The sequence below is a fragment of the Brienomyrus brachyistius genome, chromosome 24, assembly GCF_023856365.1.
Source record: "Brienomyrus brachyistius isolate T26 chromosome 24, BBRACH_0.4, whole genome shotgun sequence".
NCBI classification, from domain to species: domain Eukaryota; kingdom Metazoa; phylum Chordata; class Actinopteri; order Osteoglossiformes; family Mormyridae; genus Brienomyrus; species Brienomyrus brachyistius.
In genome coordinates this window covers 9605224-9627418 of record NC_064556.1, presented here as the reverse complement: position 1 = coordinate 9627418, position 22195 = coordinate 9605224, and the positions used below count along the sequence as shown (strand labels likewise).

Below are 22195 nucleotides of genomic sequence, written 5' to 3'. Positions count from 1 at the left end.
AAAAATATGATGTGTTATATGAATAATGGTAGAAACGAATAACAAAGAATTACTGCATGCAAATGAAAATCGTTAAGTCAGGATCGTTTTAGTCTACAAAAAAGGAAATAATGTTTAGTAATTATGTTCCACAAAAACTGGGCGTGGGTTAAAGCTCACATCAAGGTACATCATGAGAGAGGCGCTAAACACATCCGCTTTTACACAGTGCCCACGGTAAGGACTCCGCACAGCACACTTTATATAATATTAGGGAATTTATTAAAAAATTAATTTCATTTTTAAGATTCTCATAATTATGAAATCACTCATTTTTCAAGATTAGTTTAAATTTACCGGTTTTCTTTTTTTCAGATCCACGGTTCTGTTTGGTAAGACGTTATTTTCCATTTTTATTTAGAAATGGGTCTTTTGTAGATACGGGTCATTGTAGTACTATAATGCTTCAAATGTTACCTTTATATGATATTCATTTTAATGGGAATATATGGATACGCTGAACATCCAAATGTGTCTTTGTCCACTGTTATTATCTTTTAAAATACAGATTTACTCTTCACTTTGGAGGATTTCTCATGCTGTTCTGGTAGTGATGGTAGCAGATTAAGTTAACACACTTAACTTTAAAATATCATCAGAATTGTATTAGAATTTAGTTTACGAATTTGCTTCCTATAATTTCTTAAACAGGGATTGTACACTGTTATGTATGTGGAGCTAGTGCCTATATTTCCTGTTTTGGGATACGTTATGCAGATACATTCCTTGCTGCTCCGAGTTACGTTACTTTGGTTTTTGTACATTAAATTCACAATGAAGTCGCCATCTACCGTCACACTCTGGTATTACAACTTCTGTAGCTTTAATTTATAAAGTGACGTTTTTTGTTTCATAAAACTGAACAGTCATTTACAATTTTTATGAACGTGCAATGAGTACTACCAGGGTAAATGCGGTATGTAATGGTGGCATTGGTTTCTGGCAACTCCCGCGACTCTGTTCAGGATAAGTTGACAGAATGGTGACGGATAGATGTCATACTTGATTTTAGCAGTAATGTATTTTATCTTGTGCATTAAGAGAACATATTACACACGTGTTGTATTTACGTTAGTGCTGTTAATCTAATAAAAACAACATGTTTTTTAAGATAATACACATTACTCTGGACCATTACTTAAAAGATAAAACAAAACTAAGCAAGATGGATAGTGAACAGTTTGTTTTTATTTTCATTTAGATTAACGATGGTGACCGTGTGGAAATACAGTTGCGTGATCATCTTCGCCTGTTTCCTGCACTCTTCCTGCTTGCAAGAGCCAGGTACACGGTTACATCTTGCTAAGGATGCCTAACATCATCTGTTAATGTCAAATAAAACGCGATGATAAGAAAAGAAATGGCTTGACCATAACAATACTGACAGCAGATAGCAGCGATACCCTGATCGTGTCCATCTTTGCATTAGATGACCCAAGCTTGTGGGGGAAGAAGGTGGACTTTTTGCTGACGCAGTGCCGCTTCTGGCAGCTGAGTCCCGCTCTGATCATCCCGGAGCTGGAGGAGTTCACGCTTTGCGTGGACCTGCGTAGTAAAATCAGCACCCAAGATTGGACGGTCTTCATGTACAAGAGGCACGGTGACACACGGCCGGAACTGGGGCTGTCCGGGATGGGGGGCATACTGCAGGTGTGGCTCTTTGGCAGAGAGTGGCCCACCCACGTTACACTGCCGGAGGACAACTGGCGCTCTATCTGCATGCTGCGGTCAAGGCAACCGTACCAGCTGCGCCTCTACGTTAACGGCGATGAAGTCTTCAGCGCCTACGAGTCAAACCGCGACACAACCCGCCGTCTGGCACCCAACGGCACTCTGAGCCTGGGCACGTCCCACGGCTTCACTAACGGAGACATGGTCCCCGAGGACGGCACCAGCTTCCTGGGCTCCGTGTCCGTGTTCCGCATGTGGGGACACGACATCGGCTCACACCAGCTGTCTGCGCACAGCTGCGCCGAGGGCGACATCATACGCTGGAATGCGCGGGACTGGGATATGAAGGAGTGCCATGCAGTGCCTGACCCCAGCCTGCCGTGTGGTGAGAGCGCAAATCACCCATAAATCACTGCCTGTTAACTGTGCATAGTTACTCATGAGAATGATCACACTCTAACGTGGGGAGATCTGAAATTACTTCCTGCTAACTGTGTTTAGCTATCTGGGGGGGGGGGGGGGGGGATAACACCCTGGAAAAATTACTGTTTAATGACATATTTGAACATATAGACTAGTGTAGCCTTCACCAGGATAAAAGGTTGAAAGATGGATGGATACATATTTTTAAATATGCATTTCAACACTCTGGTGACCTAATATATCATAGTGAAATTTGCTCTTTACAAATCTTTACAGAAATGTTATTTTCCCGGCGGGGTGGGGCCGCCTGGAATTTACTCCCATGTTCCCAGCATAAAGTTACTGCACCTGCACTTTAATAAGCATTTAGCATTTGTGTCAAGTGCATCAAGACATGTGCAAATGACGAACAGCCTATAGAGAGGTTTGAGAGCTTAATTTAGCATGAAAATGAAAAATTAATTTGGTCTTAATCGTAGATGAGTGGTAAGGAGCAGGACCTGGCCAAATGTAATAGATGGTATGGACATGTCCTCACCAATATTGTGGGAGTACTCTCTGTGTTTAAGGGGGGCGGGGGGTTTGGGGCTAGTTTGGTCCCTAGCAATGTTGCAGCCGAACCCACGCCCTTAGTCTTTGGACACCAATTGTTGAGTTCAGCTGTTTGAGCCACACTCATTGCTAAGCAGTTTCCATAGACAAATGATGGAAGTAGAGTGGGGACGTTTAACATGGCGCCATTATAGGATCAGAGCACCAGATTTTTGCCATTAGCCCCGCTGCAGTCAAGTTCCCAATACTTTAGCCAATTTTATAATAATAATAACAACCACAACTAGTACTTTATTGATCCCCATGGGGAAATTCTCTTTACACCTCCTACAACCTGCTCTCTGTAGGTGAGAGTAAGACATAGGTATAAGATGGCAGCATTACGCACTGCCCTACCATGCCCTTCAGTGGTTGATGTATTATTATTCTTGGTTGTATCAGTGGGATACCTTTCCAGGAGCATCAGGAAAACTGGACACTTTAAACGTTTCTGTAACTTAATCGTCACATTCAATAAATGTTCCTGGAATGAAGAATTGTTAGCTGGGTAGGAGCATCCACAACTCAGCTCCTGAATATTAGGCCATGCGAGCTGACAGAGTGGGACCACGGAGTGCAACAGCATGTGGCATGTAAGAATCACCTCCCCTTATTTGAGACACCACCTGCAGAGTAGGGGCAACAAGGAACAGGTGAGGACAATTAATGGGTACAGCAGGTTCAAACCCCAAGGGAAACTAAAACAAGGAAAACTGAACATAATACAACCTGGAAGTAAACACAAGGGACTGTGACCGGAATACATACACATAATAAACCAAGAGAACATAAAATAACAAGTATTAAACACAGAAAAAATCAACTAGTTGGGGTTTTCTCTGACCACCCTCAAACCCACAACAAAAGGAAGTGTGCATGATGGCTGGCCACTTACCCTGTTCAGCCGCCCAGAAGCCCAAGTAGTAGGGGAACACACTAGGGACTGAGGGGCTACAAGACAGAGGAGGGAAGAGGTAGGACAGCGACACCTGCTGGCAAAATGGGGAAAAGACACATGGGACAGGGCCAGACGGGCACCGGTCCTGACAGTGAGGCAGCAGAAACGTGTTCAATGGTCAGCTATGGGGTGTATTTATCCTGGCTTCAGAGTGAAACGTATATGTTGTTGAAAGCATCTTCCGTGAAATGATCAATTAGTAAGATATACTACACTTCTAATCACAAATAAAATTAATTTACACTGACTCAGTTTTTTGGCAATTTTATGGAGGAGGCTGTACTTCCCGTGTAGCCTTAGAACAATCGCTTGTGGTTCCAGTAAAGGGTAATCTTAATTAGTCAGCATTAATTGCAGACATTTTAGATTATTTTGTGCTTCCAACTGAGAACAGTTTGGGGAAGGCCCTTTCCTGTTCCAGCATGACTGTGCGCAAAGAGAGGTCTGTAAATCCATGGTTTGATCTGGATGGTGTGGAAGAACTTGACTCTGCCTCTTGGAACACCTTTGGGATGAGATGGAATGCAGGCTTTGAGCCAGACATTCTCATCCGACGTCAATGCCCGCCCTCACTGATGCTCCTCTGGCTGAATCGGATCAGATACACTCCAAAATCCTATATAGAACATTCCCAGAAGAGTGGGGGCTGTTACAGCAGTAGCAAAAGCACCATGTCCATGTTAGCACCCATGGGATATTCCATTTCACATATACCTGGGGTGACGTATTAGTGTTCACATACTTTTGACCAGGGAGTTTATAAAACCTTTCCGAAGGCAAATTCAAATCCAGTGCAGATCTAGGAATTCTCAGAAAACCGAAAATGCTGAGTCGTACTCAGATTGGATCGAATTATTTTGCAGGTGACAGTTCTCCTGTGACCCCACCCGTGATCATGTCCAGCACCAAAAGACAAGGTAAGATTCTCATAAGGAAGCTATGTATGTCTGACTCGTAAATGTGATTAAACATATATGTACGTATACATTCATGGAAGTCGGGTTTGGAAAAATTAGTATTGTTTTTATCTAACAACCAGTACTGCGTAGTATTAGAAGCAGGTCTGAGCGGGTATTTAAGTGGCATTTATTATCCACTACCATTCCAATGTTGTACCCTGTGGAGATTTCAACTCCCTGTTAATAAAATGCAAAAGTTCGTAAAACCAGTGTATAGACACTGAGGCTAAAAGACTGAGGGTATTTTGATGCTTTTCTGAATTTTGCCGAGGCTCACATTGTTCTCGGACGTTCACGTGCTTCACTTACATACAGAACGTCAGTCTACCGAGGAGGTATCCAGCCTTCCTCCAGATGTCGCCGAGACATCCGTACCTGTCTCCACCCATATGACCCTGACCAGCTCCGTGGGACATGAGTCCGGTAAGAATGGATCGATGGATTGATCCCTCTCTACATTAGTGATCTTCAACCCGGTCCTTGGGAACCCCCAGGCAGTCCTCGTTTTTGCTCCCTCCCAGCTCCCAGGGAACTGGGAGAGAGCAATAATGTGGACTATCTGGGAGTTCTCGATCACCGCCTGGGAGTTCTCGAGGACCGGTTTAGGAAACACTGCTCTGCATATCCAGAAGCAACAGTCTGCAGGCTTGACTTTAACTCTTGTGCTGCTGATTTGTAATTACAGACAGTTTCTTCAGGGTCAGCCTTAACATGACCATCTCTGACATCCCACTAGACCCCCAGGACATCATACAGAACTGGGTGAGCAGCAGAAATGACAGCAATGCCCTTGATCTGATGGGTCTCACTCATGCCACAGATCCAGACCTTCTAACACCTGGTGTCTTTGCTGGTTTCTAGCTGACTGTGACTTTAGAGAAGCACCAGATGATGGTTCTGAATTTGAAAGTCACCATCCCCAGGCACGTAACCGTGACATGGAACGTCTGCTTCAGGCTATGCAGCTTTCATGGGGATTGACTGGAAATGCTTTCTGTAGAGCAGGAAACATATTCCTGGAGACTATCTGCTGATAATGACTATTAGTAATGACCGTGTGTCTTGCAGGCAGCAGGAATGGATGAATCCGAAGGTGGGGGAGGTAAGAATATTAGTGACCAGTCAAACTGGTTATACTGGGTCAGCTTTAGTCATATGTTGGACCAGCTCAGACCTTGTATTATCCCAAAAACCTAATCGTTTTACAGTTTGCTGCTTTAAGCAGCTGTATTCTGGTTACCGGTAGTTATCTCACTTTATCTTCACTGTAAAACCATGTGTTTAAACCTTGTTAATTCTCTTATACTCAAACTTTGGTGAGAAATGAAGAAAGTCTGCAGTATTCACGGTCATCTCTCTTAAAGTGCATTTTGTCGAATTTATACAACAAAAAAAAATCACAAGTAAATCTGTGTTTGAAATGACCTTAAAGAACTACACGGAGGATGACGTCTAGGGTCTGAGGTAATTAGTAAGTCAGTAAGTTACGCAGATCTTCTGTGTTGATACCACCTGCTATTAACTATAAACATATGACCTTCAGCGTTGGCTACATACTCTTTGTATTAAACACAGAGATATAAGTAGACTGGTGGTGCTGGAATTAACTGATGAATACAACATTACATATATCATCCATACATCCATCCATCTCATTCCTTGTCAGGGTTACAGGGGGGGTCTGGGGCCCATCCCAGGCAGCATAGGACCTAAGGGGGGGGGTTCCAGGGCTGGAATGGGATGCCAGTTCATCATAAGTCATACACATGCAATCATGGGCATCATGGGCACTTTCACAGATCCCACTACGCCCAAACCCATGTTTATTCCTTTTCCTAGTCTGCTGTGTATTGTTGTCTGTTTTACGATGCCCTGTTAAATGTGTTTATTCGGATTCTACATGCTTATATCTGTTTGATGTTTTTAGCATCAGTAGTCACACATTTAAAATGATTTTGTATGTGACAGAGAGTAACAGAGAAAGTGTGCCTAATGATTGATGGGTTTTTTGCTCAGGGTGCTGTTTGCTTCCTGGGATGGCCAGCAGGCTCTCTGCGGCCTGTGGAATAGAGGTTACTCATGGGTGTGGTTCAATTAATTCATGATTGCCAGGTAGTTCCTCTAATAGGCGCGACCACAGACACTTAGGGTGATAACTCAAAAAGTATTTGACAGATCTTTTTTTGCAGACGAAAAAAAGGTGAGCAGTGGTGGCTTTATGATTAGGGAAGCACACTCGTAATTGAAATATTGCAGGTTCGAATCCCTGACCAGCAAGGCACCACTGAGGTACCCTGAGCAAGGTACTGCCCCTAAGCACTGCTCCCTGGGCGTTGAATTAGCTGCCCCCTGCAATGTAACACAGGGCTTAAATACAGAGAACGCATTTTGTTGTTGTGTGCTGTGGTGTGACAACTATTCACTAGGATTCTAAAAATTCAAATTGCGTGGGTGACAAACTGGAAAGAAAATTTTGACACAGCACCAAAGCTGAAGTAATGCCTTCGAGTAGTGGGAATCCAGATGATATTTGACCCTGTGGATGTGCTAACTCAAAAAGTATCTGATGGATCTTGTTGCCACTTTACAACAACAATATATTGATGAAGATCTATACCAGATGAAAGTTTGAGACAAGTCGCCCATTGGCAGGAAAGGATAGAAAGGTGCAGAAGATACTTGGTCTTGTGAACACAGTAACTATAAAGTACTGGTGTCAAACTCCAGTCCTGGGGGGCCAGAGCCCTGCACAATTTTGGGTTCCCCCTCATTTAACTCCTGATTCAACTCCTTGTGCTAATTACCACACAGCTCTTGAGCTGAATCATTTGCGGTGGAACAGGGAAAGAACTAAGCTACACAGGGCTCCGCCCCCCCAGGTCTGGAGTTTGACATCCCTGCTCTAAAGGGATCCATGTATCTTCTCCTTTTAATAAAGTTTTTGGAGAGGTGGGGAGGGTGTATAGAGGTGCAAGAGATTGTAGAGGTTAGGGGTGTGTGGGAAGAGTAGGGATTAGATAGAGGGAAGGGGTGACCGGGGAATACTTTGTTGTCGTTCCGACAGCATCTACAATATGAATATCATACTTGTTCCTGGCATGTTTTAATGCTGAATCTTATACTTTCTTTGCAGTTTTCACAGCCTTCAAGGTAAGATAAAATGATCACATTTAAGAAATATTTCAAATGAATATTTAAAATGAAAATGATCATTGATATATATGTAATTAAACCAAAGGCGACATATCATTTGCATATAGAATGATCTGTATAGAAACCTATGCATTTGTACCTATACCCTTAATCTGCAGTGCTGCGCCTGTTACTGAGCTTCAGTGATGGTTAGTTGCTCATGGGTGCTTTTCCCTGTATTATACTGTGTTCCCAGCTGCAGCTGTACTTTCCAAGTGCAGGTCACAACACACTCAGACGTGGGTGAAACCAAGAGGCTTCTCCACGAACTCCTGCAGCAAGAATGCGACCACGGAATCCTGTGTGCTGAGCTCCAAAGCATCCAGATCTCCCTCATAGGTACCCGCTGACCCAGCTTGGTTCTTCTGCTGGGTTTGCATTTTAACGATACGTAACAAAGCTCTTTCTGATCCAGAACCTGGGGCGTGTCTAGAGCGCAAGCAACAGACAAGACATGGTTTCTACGTTTGGCTACAAACTGCTGCTCAGAAAACTGCCACTTTGCCCTGTGAACGTGACCCAAACAAGGCAGCCGTGAGGCTCTGGTGAGACTTACCTTCAGAGTTTGGTAGCAGGGACACAATCTTAGTCTCATACTCACACCGTTTCAAGCCACAGAGAGGATGAAGATGTAAGAGAAGTTGCCTACACCACCTGTGAATCATATTCTCTGATTCTCTAACCCAGTGTTTCCCAATCCGATCCTCGGGTCCCCCTGACAGTCCATGTTTTTGCTCCCTTTCAGCTCCCTGCCAGTCAGTCCATGTTTTTACTCCCTCCCAGTGCCCTGCCAGACAGTCCAAGTTTTTGCTCCCTCCCAGCGCCCTGCCAGACAGTTCACGTTTTTGCTCCCTCCCAGCACCCTGCCAGACAGTCTACGTTTTTGCTCCCTCCCAGCGCACTGCCAGACAGTCCACGTTTTTGCTCCCTGCCAGACACTCCACTTTTTTGCTCCCTCCCAGCGCCCTGCCAGACAATCTACGTTTTTGCTCCCTCCCAGCGCCCTGCCAGACAGCCTACGTTTTTGCTCCCTCCCAGCGCCCTGCCAGACAGTCTACGTTTTTGCTCCCTCCCAGCTCACTGCCAGACAGTCCACGTTTTTGCTCCCTCCCAGCGCCCTGCCAGACACTCCACTTTTTTGCTCCCTCCCAGCGCACTGCCAGACAGTCCACGTTTTTGCTCCCTCCCAGCGCCCTGCCAGACAGTACACATTTTTTGCTCCCTCCCTGGGAGGAAGAAAACATATGGACTGTCATGGAGGCCCTGAGGACCGGGTTGGGAAACACTGCTCTAACCAATAATGCTGGTTCCCATAGGCAAATCAGTCACATGACTCTGGTTCTGTGACCTCCAGCCTTTTACTCCGGCCTTTCTTTACCTTGTGATTGTGTGCGCAGACCATCTTGGCAAGATCCAGCTGGAAAGATTCACATGTGAACAGGAAGCAATTTGAATGAAATCAATCACTGCATCATACGTCGTTCAGTATATCGTGTTTGCCTTTTGACAATAAATGTGTGGCTCATTGGGCTGTTGCAGATAACCGTACATAATGAGTGATCTGTGTCTCTCAGGTTTATTGCACTAGCGATGCTGTGGGGGGTGAAGCCAGAAATACTTAACCGCAACCCTATATTGTACTTTTTATGTTGTTATATAGGTATATTTAATATATGTTCTGAAGATTTTATGTACTCTGAATGCACAAAATACATGGGGCAGGATTTTGGCATGTAGAACAAGTGCATCTGTTTGGTTTTAACATTGGTAGGAACCAAATCAGCCCCCAAACCCCTTGCCCCCCGAAACACACATGGTACTCCCACAATATTAGTAGGGACATGTGCCTACCATCCATACCCAAATCTTCATTCATATGCATCAATTCCAATCCAGATCAGGTAATGGAACTGGAGTTGGAATTTAAATCTCCCTGAAATTCGATTTCAATTCCAATTCTGCTCCCCATAGTTTTTTTTTTCCAATCCCAACTCCAGTTCAATTTCCTGGTTAGGATTGGAATTGATGAATGCATTCCGGAATGACCCTAACCCTGCTTGATATGGAGTAAACCTGAGCTTGAAGCGTTCCATTGGCCTTAACGTTTAAAAACGAGAGTGCTCGGATGTCCGGCCCTGGCATTTCTCTCTAGAATGGATGTGCTTTATTTCTCTTTCACAGTGCCCTGGATGCCATATCTGAGCGGGCCAAGTGGTCTCCTGCAGATCTCCGCTCCTGCCCGCTCATTATAGAAGCCATTCCTGACCTTGAGAGTATCTACATCTCACCCGGTGGGTTATAAAATTGGTGTCAGCCTCTCAGATGTAACCAGATATGCCTGGGTGTTTGCCACAAACCCAACAAAAAAGACACAATAGAACACAATCTCATTACACCAGTGGATCTAAATCGTGGTCATGGAATATTTTCATTCCAACTGAACTTTAATCGGGCTCTGATGCTTCTTAATAGGCTAATAATGAATGCGGCAGGTGGAAAGCAGTGTGGGATGGAATGAAAACATTCAATCCTCCAAGAACAATATTGAGCGTTAGACTAAATGTACACTTTATAAACTGCTGGGAAATGGCAGCTCTGAAATTCAATAACTTTGAACTGAAAGAGGGGAATTTTATCATTTAATGTGTTTTTTTCCAGATTCTCTCTCTTTGACCAAAGTGCCTTTGTGGTGTTCTCTGTATATCCAGAAAATTCCATGGATGTGCTGGAGATAATAACAAATCTGACGCGTGCCCAAACCTCCCTGAGTCCCCCTGACCTGATCATCCTGATCACCAAGCTAGAGGAGATCGTCGCCATCGTCCAGGTGACACCGCCTCTGGGCTCGGCCATCATCAGCATCATCTCCAGCATCATGGCTTCCGACAGTGACCTCTCAGCCGTCACTAACAAGTGAGCGCGGGGGTCAGGGCCCACTACTGAAGGCCGTGCCGGCCTCCATCTCCTGACCTTCTCCATCTCCCTTCTCCCCGTGCAGCATTCTCAATATTACAGACAACATCGGCAACAGCATGATCTACAGCGGGGAGCAATACGACGTGATAACTCCCAGCCTGGCCGTCTCCCTCCTCAACGTGAACTCCTCTCGGTTCCAGGGTCTCTCCTTCGGGGTCTCGTCCATCTTGCAGGACAGTGGCCCCGAGGTGAGCGTCCACCCTTGGAGTAAACGTGAAAATGAGCGAAGAAGAAAATAAGTGCAAATGATTGAATGCGCGAGAGGGGTGGGAGGGTACAGCCAGGCAACCCCTCTGCTGTTTAATGTCAACAGAACCGAAGACAAATCCTGAAACCTGAGCTTCCTCCCTTGTTACGGCACCTGGTCAACCGGCACAGAGCTATAAAACGCTGTAAAATTTCATCAAGCTGTCGATACGCATCTTTACAGCTTATCTGCGACTGCTCTGCCATAAAGCTATAATCACCTGGCACTGTGAAAACAGTTTTTTCTGCAGGGCCGTCTGCTAATTTTTATAATCCGTCCAGCCAGCTGTCTTCCGTAACGCTTATCGAGTCCAGGGTCGTGCTCGTTCGGCAGTTCAGGCTGCCCCAGGTAGTACGGGACACAAGGCAGAGGACATCCAGGATGCAGCCCTATATGCAGGGGTAAATGTAGGGTTAAATATATTGGCATGGGATCCTAATGAAGCCACATTTTAAATGCTTTTCTCGTTATTTTACTGCACTCAGAGAAGGCTGGAAAAGAGAAGCTGTGAGCTTATACCCGAGGATTTGTGATCTTTAGTATAGCTGATAAATTAGGAGTTTTCAAACATACACCAAGCTGCAAATCCTGCAAGATGGATGGGTGGGTAGATGATGGATGGATGGATGAATGGACGAACAGATAGATGGATGGATAGAAACAAACACCAAGGTTGAAATAGAAACTTAGCTCTTACCCCAGGGGAGCTATGACTGACTTTGAAATATGAACAAACGTATCCAATAATTCATAATTCACGAAACAAATGTATGATGTTGAGAGAAACAAGGATTATTGCCCCAAAAGATGCCGATGTGTTGAAAGCCCTGCTGTAAGTGCACATTTCTCTGACTTTCTTGCATCGCAGATCTTCCTCAACCAGGAACCTTTCCGAAGCACTGTGGCCTTCATCTACCTGCCGCAGGCGGTGGGCCGGTATTTCCCCGAGAACGCTGGGATTCCCTCCAGAGTCCAGTTTCATTTCTACGTCATTTCGGATCTCTTCACGGTGCTGGGATGTCGCCTTTTCAGACCTCTTTCTTCATCCTTAGGATTTAGTAAATGCTTAAGGTGTTACATCTTTCACCATTTTCTTTGTTTAGCTCCTAGTGAATAAGTACCACAAACATGACATTTCTTTGACTGGTGCATGTATTCCTGTCTTAAAGGCCCATTAGACACACTGGAAAAATGCGCTTCATTTCCAGGACAAGTGGAGCCAGATGGAGCTGAACACCTACGTCGTGTCTGCCAGTGTCACAAATGCCACCATCAAAGACCTGGAGCACCCAATCTTTGTGACTCTTCAACACCGCAAACCCACCCAGGTAGATGCAGTACTGGTAATGCCTTATCATTTCCTGTTGATTGGCTAAAACAACCAATTAGATAAGACAAGGTTAATCAACCTAGTTCTTTCATGTCATCCCAGCCCAAGGACAAAGTGCAGTGTGTCTACTGGGATTTCAGCAAAAATGGTAAGATGTTACTTTGGCTTAGAAAGATGGCCTCCTCTCTGTCCGTTGTGGACAGTTCAGGTCCAGTAAGTACAAAAGCTTGGTCTGGATTTGTACTTTCTGGACCTGAACTTTCCATCTCTGGTTGTCGGCTCTCTCCTTTGTATCTGCAAAGCGCCCTGCCAGACAGTCCACATTTTTGCTCCCTCCCAGCTCCCTGTCAGACAGTACCCCCCCCCCCCCCCAATGATCACCCAATGAAGCCCTCAGGTGACCTGCAGCCTGAGAACTTCTGGGCTATAAACTTGACCCTCCTCCAGCTGGTGTGGCAGATTGATGGAAAATGGAATCTTAAGAAGATGCTCTGTAGAAAAGTGAAATAACAGTTAATGTGCTGAAGGATCAGGGTACTGGTACCTATCTGCACTGTGTTTCTCCTGTTTGATGCAGACAGGCTGGGTGGATGGGAGTCCAGTGGGTGCAGAGAAAACCAGAGCAGTGCGACCCATACCACCTGCTTCTGTAACCACCTCACTCACTTTGGGGTGCTACTGGTAATGTTCTCAGCTACTGGTAATGTTCTCAGCTACTGGTAATGATCTCAGCTGCTGGTAATGATCTCAGCTGCTGGTAATGTTCTCAGCTACTGGTAATGTTCTCAGCTACTGGTAATGTTCTCAGCTACTGGTAATGATCTCAGCTGCTGGTAATGATCTCAGCTGCTGGTAATGTTCTCAGCTACTGGTAATGATCTCAGCTACTGGTAATGATCTCAGCTACTGGTAATGTTCTCAGCTACTGGTAATGATCTCAGCTACTGGTAATGATTTCAGCTACTGGTAATGTTCTCAGCTACTGGTAATGATCTCAGCTACTGGTAATGTTCTCAGCTACTGGTAATGATCTCAGCTACTGGTAATGTTCTCAGCTACTGGTAATGTTCTCAGCTACTGGTAATGATCTCAGCTACTGGTAATGATCTCAGATACTGGTAATGATTTCAGCTACTGGTAATGATCTCAGCTACTGGTAATGATCTCAGCTACTGGTAATGATTTCAGCTACTGGTAATGATCTCAGCTACTGGTAATGATCTCAGCTACTGGTAATGAACTCAGCTACTGGTATGATCTTACAAATGAAATAAAATAAAATCAGTCTTTCAGTTCATTTGAAGGTTAAATATTTAGTGTTTGTTCACTAAAATGGTAAATTTACTACGAGTAAAATGAATAATAATTACAGGCAGCCCTCAGGTTACAAACATTATCTGTTCCCTAAGTATCTCTTTACATCAAATTTGTAGGTAACAGGTACATGCTGTTCTTATTTAGTGTTCTTATGAACCACTGAAGCTGCACAATGTTTTCAAGAGCGTCACAAAGTAGTGTGTGTGTTCATTATTAAGGACCATCGTATTTAACCTGGATGTTGAATATAACGGGCTTTATATCTGGCCATTTGTAAGTACGAGTTGTCCGTGAATCAGGCATTCTTAACCTGGGGATTGCCTGTACAATATGTTGAATATTATGAAATAATTATCAGAATCATATTGCCACACTGATTTTCCTAAAATGGAATCGTTCCAGAGATGGTGTTAATGGCTCCACTCCTGTGTATTTGCAGGACGTGTCCAGGACTCCAGTGAGTGAGATCAATGAGAAGATCCTGACTGTCATCTCCTACCTGGGCTGCGGAGTTTCCTCCATCTTCCTAGGCATCAGCGTGCTGACGTACGCGGCCTTTGGGTGAGCAGCTGTGAACGTCCGCAGACGGAGCTGAAACGTCACAGCGTCCATCCTGCTGCCCACACGACTATACCGACAGGCTCCTGTTCGCACTCCTTTTATTCCTCTTCAGAGTTCCATGAGCTGCCATCTAACGTCACTAATGTAAAAGAACTCAGCAATTTCACCTCATCCTTCCTACCCTCCCTCCATTTCACTTCTTCTGCTACAGGAGGCTTCGGAGAGACTACCCATCAAAAATTCTGCTTAACCTGTCAACGGCCCTGCTGGGCTTGAACCTCGTGTTCCTCGTCAACTCCTGGCTGTCGTCCTTCGGCTCTCGGGGCCTCTGCGTCGCCGTGGCAGCCGCCCAGCACTACAGCCTCCTGGCCTCCTTCACCTGGATGGGTCTGGAGGCCGTTCACATGTACTTCGCTCTGGTGAAGGTCTTCAACGTCTATGTTCCCGCCTACATTCTCAAGTTCTGCATTCTTGGCTGGGGTAAGAAAAAATAGCTCGGGAGAGTGACGTCGCTGAAAATGAGGCTGTTGATGATGGCACTTCTAGCCGTGATCTGTCTACTGTGGTCGTTACATGTGGGACTGAGCACACGGCACAGGTCCATAAAAAAACAGATAAAAAGTGTCGCCTCTTTGTCTCTTCTATTGTCTGATTGGTAACCGTTTCTATGATGCATTGTAGACACCTTCATAATACATTAATAAGCATCTATAATGTATTATCACGGTTGGATTAAGAATGGATGCTATTTAATGCATTATGAAGAAATCTACAATGCATTATAGAGGAGAGCTTCATTGCAGCTTATGAAGCATTATAATCAACACTATAATGCCTTATAACTGTGTATTAGAAGATGCTGTAATGCCTTACTAATTCTTATACCAACATTATAATGCATTATGAAGGTGTCTGTAGCGCATTATAGAGGAGAGCTTAGTAAAGTAAAGTGCTACCGAAAGTTGATTTCTCCCTTAGGAAGGCGGGGCAGGTTCTACAGCACTGAGGTATGAGTTCTAACATCTAACATCGCTGCCAGTCTTGCTTCACTTTTTAGAAATGTCCTTTTGTTTTTTTTGGCTTTTGAAATGATGCTTTATTTTCTATTTACATAAGGACAGGTATATTGGGATGCCTAGTTTTCAGATATCCCATCATGCTCTCTGTTCATACATATAGGATGAGAGGGAAGCTTTGGGGTTCCAGGCCATTTATCTCGTGGCCCTGCTGGATAAATACACAGAGCAGCATGAGGCGATTAGTACTGCGTCAATCTCACATGATAAACTGCATACATACATCAGTGCACATAATGTGGAGAAAATGAAGGGCTCACCAGTGATTATTGTGGGTGGTTGTGCTTGGCGTGATGCACGCAACTCTGCAGAGTTGGGTTTTATAGAAGAGAGTTGTTGTCTTAACAACTGCACCACCATGCCGCCCCGGGGTTTCAGTTTATTACTACTTTAAATGAATGTTGTACTGCTGTAAGCTGCTAGTTGCTGCTAATGTGACTATATATTATTTGTAAACAAATGAATAGAGTAATGGTGTTATAAAGCTAATAAAATTGCAATAGTTCTACTGAGGGGGCGGCATGGTGGTGCAGTGGTTAGCACTGTTGCCTCACACCTCTGGGACCCGGGTTCGAGTCTCCGCCTGGGTCACATGTGTGCGGAGTTTGCATGTTCTCCCCATGTCGTCGTGGGGTTTCCTCCGGGTACTCCGGTTTCCCCCCACAGTCCAAAAACATGCTGAGGCTAATTGGAGTTGCTAAATTGCCCGTAGGTGTGCATGTGTGAGTGAATGGTGTGTGAGTGTGCCCTGCGATGGGCTGGCCCCCCATCCTGGGTTGTTCCCAGCCTCGTGCCCATTGCTTCCGGGATAGGCTCCGGACCCCCCACGACCCAGTAGGATAAGCGGTTTGGAAAATGGATGGATGGATGGATGTCTCAGTCCCATGTGTGAGTAATGTAACAGAAATGATCAATTGTTTTGTTCACACACTCTAGTGCAGGGGTTCCCAACCACCGGGGCGCGGACCGGTACCGGGCAGTGGAGCATTTAAAACAGAGGCTGTTTTATTTTGGAAAACACTTCCATCTGTGGCCCATAGGTGGCGATAAGGCAACGCACTTGGTGATTACAGTAAAATTCCGTTATAGTGGACTGGCTTATAACGGAATATTGTCTATAATGGACGAGGTCTGCTGGTCCTGGCCGTGTGCCTTTAAGAACATGCAGAAAAAGCATCAGATATAGCGGACTCACATATAACGGAATTTTGCTTATAACAGACAAACAATTTGGTCTCCAGGGCCACGCCCTCCCCCCCCCCCCGGTCCACGGGAATGTTAACGGAATAGAACCGATCCGTGGGGGCAAAAAGGTTGGGGGCCACTGCTCTAGTGGGCAAACAAGAGAAAGCCAATGAGGAAGTGCAACTTTGTGGTTTTTGTGAATTAATCAATTTAAATCTCAGAATTGTTGATGTATCCCCTGCAAAATCTCACGTAGCACAGTTTGGGAAACACAGAACTGTTCCAGCAGTCACAGGTAGAAAGGCCTGACTGCCCACTGTGTCTACTGCAGGTCTCCCATTGGTGATCGTCAGCTTGGTGTTAGCAGTGAAGATGGACGCCTATGGCAGTGCTCTGTATCATGAGAATGTTCAACCCCTGGATGGATCTGAGCAGTTGTGAGTGATGTGGAGCAGGGTGTAGAGGCAGTCACTCCACACGTGGGCGGTGACTGTGATATGTGACATGCTGTCATGAAGGACAGCCTGCTTTCTCCCAACCTTCACTTGTGTTTTTTCCTCTCAGCTGCTGGCTGCAGGACGATGTCGTGTTCTACGTCTCTGTGGTGGCCTATGTCCTCCTGATCCTGCTGTGCAACATCTCAGTGTTCGTGGTGGTCCTGGTCCAGCTTTGCAACATCCAGCCTCCTGGCAGTCGCACTGGGCTCCTGCATGACCTACGGGGTGTGACCAGCCTCACCTTCCTGCTGGGCCTCACGTGGATGATGGCCTTCTTTACCTGGGGGCCTGCTAAGGTGCCGCTGCTCTACCTCTTTGCGATCCTGAACAGCTTGCAAGGTGCGTAGAGCATCCTCAGAATCAGAGGTGGATAGTTCAGGTCCAGAAAGTACAAATCCAGACCAAGGTTTTGTTTCAATCAACCGGTTGAATATTCTGTGGTTGTAACTCTTTATTTCAACTGGTTGGTTGAAACAAAATGTTGGTATGGATTTGTACTTTCTGGGCCAGAACTTTCCACCTCTGCATTTAATCTTTCCAAAAAGTAAACGATTTGAATGACCAATAGGAGGGACCCACAATGCCATGTGTTAGTGATCACAGAGGGTTTAAAAGGCAGGGAATGGAGAATCGTGGCACTTCTGGGAATTCCCAAAGAACACTTACGCAGAGGTAGGAAGTTCAGGTTCCGAAAGTACTAATCCAGACCAAGGTTTTGTTTCAACCAACCAGTTGAACATAAAGATTCATGGTCACAGACTTCACCATGTCCATAAAGACATGGTTGGGTGAGTCTGGTGTGGAAGAACTTGTCTTTATTTTTCAGGGTTTTTTATTTTCGTCTTCTACTGTTTGATGAAGGAGAGTGTGCAGAAGCAGTGGAGGATCCACCTCTGTTTCGGCCGCTTCCGACTAGCAGAACACTCAGGTATTATCAGAGCACAGTACTTTGTTTACATATTGTGTGTTTATGTATAACACACATACACACACACACACACACAGTAATCTCAGCTATGACAACCTTAACTCCAGCCCTAAGCTTAACCATAAGTAACCATACAAAATACAAGACTTTTGACATGTTTAGTTTTTTGATTTCAGTCACAGATTTTTATTAGATTGAATTTCCCCTTGAAGGGACCGAAAAGAAACTCCCCACAAGGAAAAAATTATTAAAAATCTAGTAATGCAAATGAATTCTTGCATTGCATAACAGGCAGTCTCCGCGTAACTCGTACTTACGAATGGGTTGCCGTAAAGCGTATTTAAAGAGCGTATCTAAAAAATTCGGGCTAAATTCAGTGTTTCGTAATAACGATTGCATGCACTACTTTGTGATGCTCGTGAAAACATCGTACGACTTCAGCGGTTCATCGGTTCGAGGTGCAGTACAGCACCGTATTTTTCCGTCCAACAACCTACAAATTCGACTTAAAGACAGACTCGGGAATGGGATCTCGTTCATGACCGGGGGACTGTCTGTATTTGCCTGAACATTTCCCTTGTACAGCTATTGGTTTAGTGCAGTGACCTGTTATACCCTGATAACAGTCAGCCACACCACGTTATTTAATGTGGCCTGGAACATAGCAAAATTCCTATAATGATTTCCAGAGACTCCTGGAGATGTGAGCAGATGCATAATGGATTCCTCAGTAGTGCTGTTTCCTTTTATTTATCATGGCACCATAGTCAAAGCAGGTTTTTTGAACACTGACACTGCCTGTGTCCCGCAGACTGGAGCCAGACGGTGACCGGCGGTGTGAAGACCAGGCTGCACCCGCTGGTTCATACTCCCTCGGTGAAGTCTGAGAAATCGGATCACTCCAGCTCTACCAGCAGCAGCTCGGGCTCCACCCAGTGTGACCAGCAGCCCGCCTCGCTCAGGAGACTCACTAAAGGTAGGAGTGCAGCATTTACTAGTATGTGTTACTGTGTGATGGCAGCAAGCGCTGGGGCCTGGCTATGGGAATGAGGGCATTACAATTCATGGAGTGACTCGAGTAAAATACACTATATGGACAAAAGTATTGGGACACACCTCTTAATAAATTAATTCCGGTGTTTCATTCAGACCTATTGCTACAGGTGCATAAAATCAAGCACCCAGCCATGCCGTCAGCTTTACAAACATTTCTGAAAGAATGGGTCGTTTTGAAGAACACAGTGAATTCAAGCGTGGTGCTGTCATAGGATGCCAACTCTGCAATAAGTCAGTTTGTTTTACTTCCTCTCTGCTAGATATTCCACGGTCAACTGTAAGTGGTATTATTGCAAAGTGGAAGCGTTTAGGAACAACGGAAACTCAGCCGCGAAGTGGGACAGCGTGTGCAGTAACAGAGCAGGTTCGCCGAGTGCTGAGGCACATAGTGTGTAAAAGTCGACGATACTGATTCTGGAAGAGTGGAAACATGTTCTGTGGAGTGACAAATCACGCTTCTGTCTGGCAGTTTGATGGACGAGTCTGGGTTTGGCACATGTTAAGAGATCCTGTCTGACTGCATTGTGCCAGGTGTAAAGTATGGTATAGGAGGGATAATGGTATGGGGCTGTTTTTCAGGGGTTGGGCTGGGCTCTTTAGTTCTAGTGAAAGGAACTCTGAATGCTTCCACATACCAAGACATTTTGGACATTTATTTGCGTACAACTTTTTGGGAACAGTTTGAGGAAGGTCCTTTTCTGTTCCAGCATGACTGTGCTTCAGTGCACAAAACAAGGTCCATAAAGACATGGTTGGGTGAGTCTGGTGTGGAAGAACTTGACTGACCCACACAGATCCCTGACCTCAACCCCGTCAAACGCCTTTGGGATGAACTAGAATGGAGATTGTGAGCCAGGCCTTCACGTCCAACATCAATGCCTGACCTCACGAATGTTCTTCTGGGTGAATGGGCTACAGTCCCGACAGACACACTCCAAAATCTTATGGAAAGCCTTCCCAGCTGTCATAGCTGCAAAGGGGGGACCAACTCCACACTGATGCCTATGCATTTCGAATGGGACGTCATGAAAGTTCCTGTAGGCGTAATGGCCAGGTGCCTCAATACTTTTGTCCATATATTGTATGATTTTGCTCCTGGTTTGCTTTGGTTTGCATCCATTCTGCCCTTTTTGTTTCAGCGAAATTCCTTTTATCAACCTAACGGTGGTGCTGATTTCCACAATACTATGTCATTTTGTGGTTTCACATAGAAATGGCCTTGTGATTATAGAGTGGCACCAAGATGATATTTTATGTGATATGAATGTATTCTTTTCAGTCTTTGGTGAAGCTCTGCTTCACTCGTGTCTTAAAGAAACTGTCAGCGAAGATCACTGTCCCTCCCTAACAGCTAATCTCCTAATGTGCCGTTTGTCTCACTTGTATGTTGCTTCGGACAAAAAGACCTACTTAGTAAAGTAAATGCAGATGTTCTGTTCCCTGTCTGCGCTTCTTCCACAGGATTGTCTGCAAAGGCTCTGGTGCTGCCACGAGCCCAGTTCCGCTCCTCCCCTCTCTCGTACCCAGAATGAGGCTCACAAATATGCCGTCAAAGGAAGGCGTCTCCACTCACCCTCTGGAATCACTGCTCCGCCTCGGTCATGTGCCCAAGGCGTGCTTTCTGTGGACGGTGGAAATGCACTGATCACGCCATGCCTGGGTCCAGATTAAAGAGCTTAAAACTGCGACTGAATCACATCACAGGCCCTCCTGTAGTTAAGCCCAATTAATACTTCACCTTTCTGCATGTCCTTATGATCTGTAAATGTCACCATCATCGTTCTCCGGCGGACTGACGTTAAGCCTAGATTTCGGGCCTAGCAGGCTTTGTGCGTGTCGACTGTTGATTCCAGTAGGTGGCAGCACTCACTTTCACAGAGCAGAGGTCAAAGAGGGGAGAGTAAAAGAAGAAGAGTAGTTGCAGTTATGGAAGTAGCTGTGAGGAGGCGCAGAGGTGCCTGCATATGCATATGTAACTCACACTGAAGGAGCACAACAATGTATTCATATACCGAATTTGTGTAAAGAACATAGAAGAAAGTAATAGAATTTCTATTAGTGGAGATGGAAATATCTGCCATCTGCTGGTCAGGTGGATCATTGCTATATGAATGTGGAGACAGCAGCCGTCCTATTAGAATAATGATATGTACACAAGAGTCCGTGCACACAACTGTGTGTGAACCAGAACAGGAAGCAGAAAAGCGAAGTATGAACTAGGAAGTCATGTGTCCCGTGAAGGAAAATTGTCCTTGGTGAAAATTCCCTGAATTTGCAATTGCAAATGTCTGGTGTGGTTAAATTCCCAAACCAAAAAGCAGAAGTACTGGAGCAGTCTTGTTATTTATAATCTTTTATTTAAACTTAAATAGTGAAAAACTCTTTGCAATCACCATAGTGAAACTGAAATCCATAGTGTAACTGAAATGTTATGTTTGCACATTTTACTTTCTGTGATAAAACTTGTTTTACATAATTGGTTTTTTTTTTTACCATAATTGGAAGTACAAAATATGAAGCATGTTATTGGATATGCATAGTTTTATGTGCTGGTTCATTTTCCATTGGGAAATCTAGTAGCATAGCTCAGTACTTTGCAGTTATACAACTGAATTGGTTTTACTAATTATGTAAAACTTTTAGAAATGTTTTTCATGTAATAATAAAATAATCTTTAGGTTAAAGAGTTACTGTGCAAATATATGGTGACATTTCATTTCTGTCTGTTTATCCACTTATTTTTATTTAAAATGTTATTGTTAAAGTTGCCTTATCAGCATGCTAATTGGCTATAACTTGAGTTCTAACACAACCTGAAATGAATGTCAGAGTGAATAAACCAACCCTTCGCAAGACACATACGGAAGGAGGGTGGACGGTGTACAGTACTGCTTCTTCATGCAGTATTGCAGCGTCTTGTGATCCTGTGCTGCCTGGGATTGGTACTAGACCTCACCATGACAGTGACTGGGGTAAATGGTTCAGAGATAGATTTATGGATGGATGGATGGATGGGTGAATACTGAGGTACTCTATGAAATGTCAGAAGAACTTGTGAGTGGACTAGAAACGTTTAGTTAAAATACCACAAAGCATAAAGATAACATTATATTACCATGTACAAGTTCAAAGAATATCACGGCAAGCTGTAGTTAAGATATCATGAAAATGGTTGGCATCCATTCCTAC

At 44.7% G+C, this 22195-nt stretch overlaps 1 protein-coding gene across 4 annotated transcripts; it reads left to right on the top strand.

The window, feature by feature from the left end:
- The first annotated feature begins 202 nt into the window (after window positions 1–202).
- LOC125719977 (adhesion G-protein coupled receptor G4-like) lies at window positions 203–21441 on the top strand. Of its 4 annotated transcripts, none has more exons than XM_048994896.1 (26): window positions 203–216; window positions 355–371; window positions 1241–1323; window positions 1469–2095; window positions 4546–4599; window positions 4957–5064; window positions 5327–5403; window positions 5503–5568; window positions 5714–5743; window positions 7775–7791; window positions 8030–8172; window positions 8249–8378; window positions 10015–10124; window positions 10542–10746; window positions 10832–10997; window positions 11925–12065; window positions 12265–12384; window positions 12489–12534; window positions 12964–13067; window positions 14143–14264; window positions 14476–14744; window positions 16857–16962; window positions 17090–17361; window positions 17849–17950; window positions 18762–18926; window positions 20468–21441. In XM_048994896.1, exons 3-26 carry the CDS (start codon window positions 1248–1250, stop codon window positions 20536–20538), a joined length of 3327 nt encoding a protein of 1108 aa, XP_048850853.1. In that variant the 5' UTR covers window positions 203–216; window positions 355–371; window positions 1241–1247; the 3' UTR covers window positions 20539–21441. The 4 variants fall into 4 exon arrangements, 3 of the variants coding, with proteins under 3 accessions (XP_048850853.1, XP_048850852.1, XP_048850854.1); XM_048994895.1 differs by lacking the exon at window positions 20468–21441 and adding an exon at window positions 19267–19486; XR_007385259.1 differs by lacking the exon at window positions 20468–21441 and having other exon boundaries at window positions 17090–17318; window positions 18762–18809.
- Window positions 21442–22195: the final 754 nt, after the last annotated feature.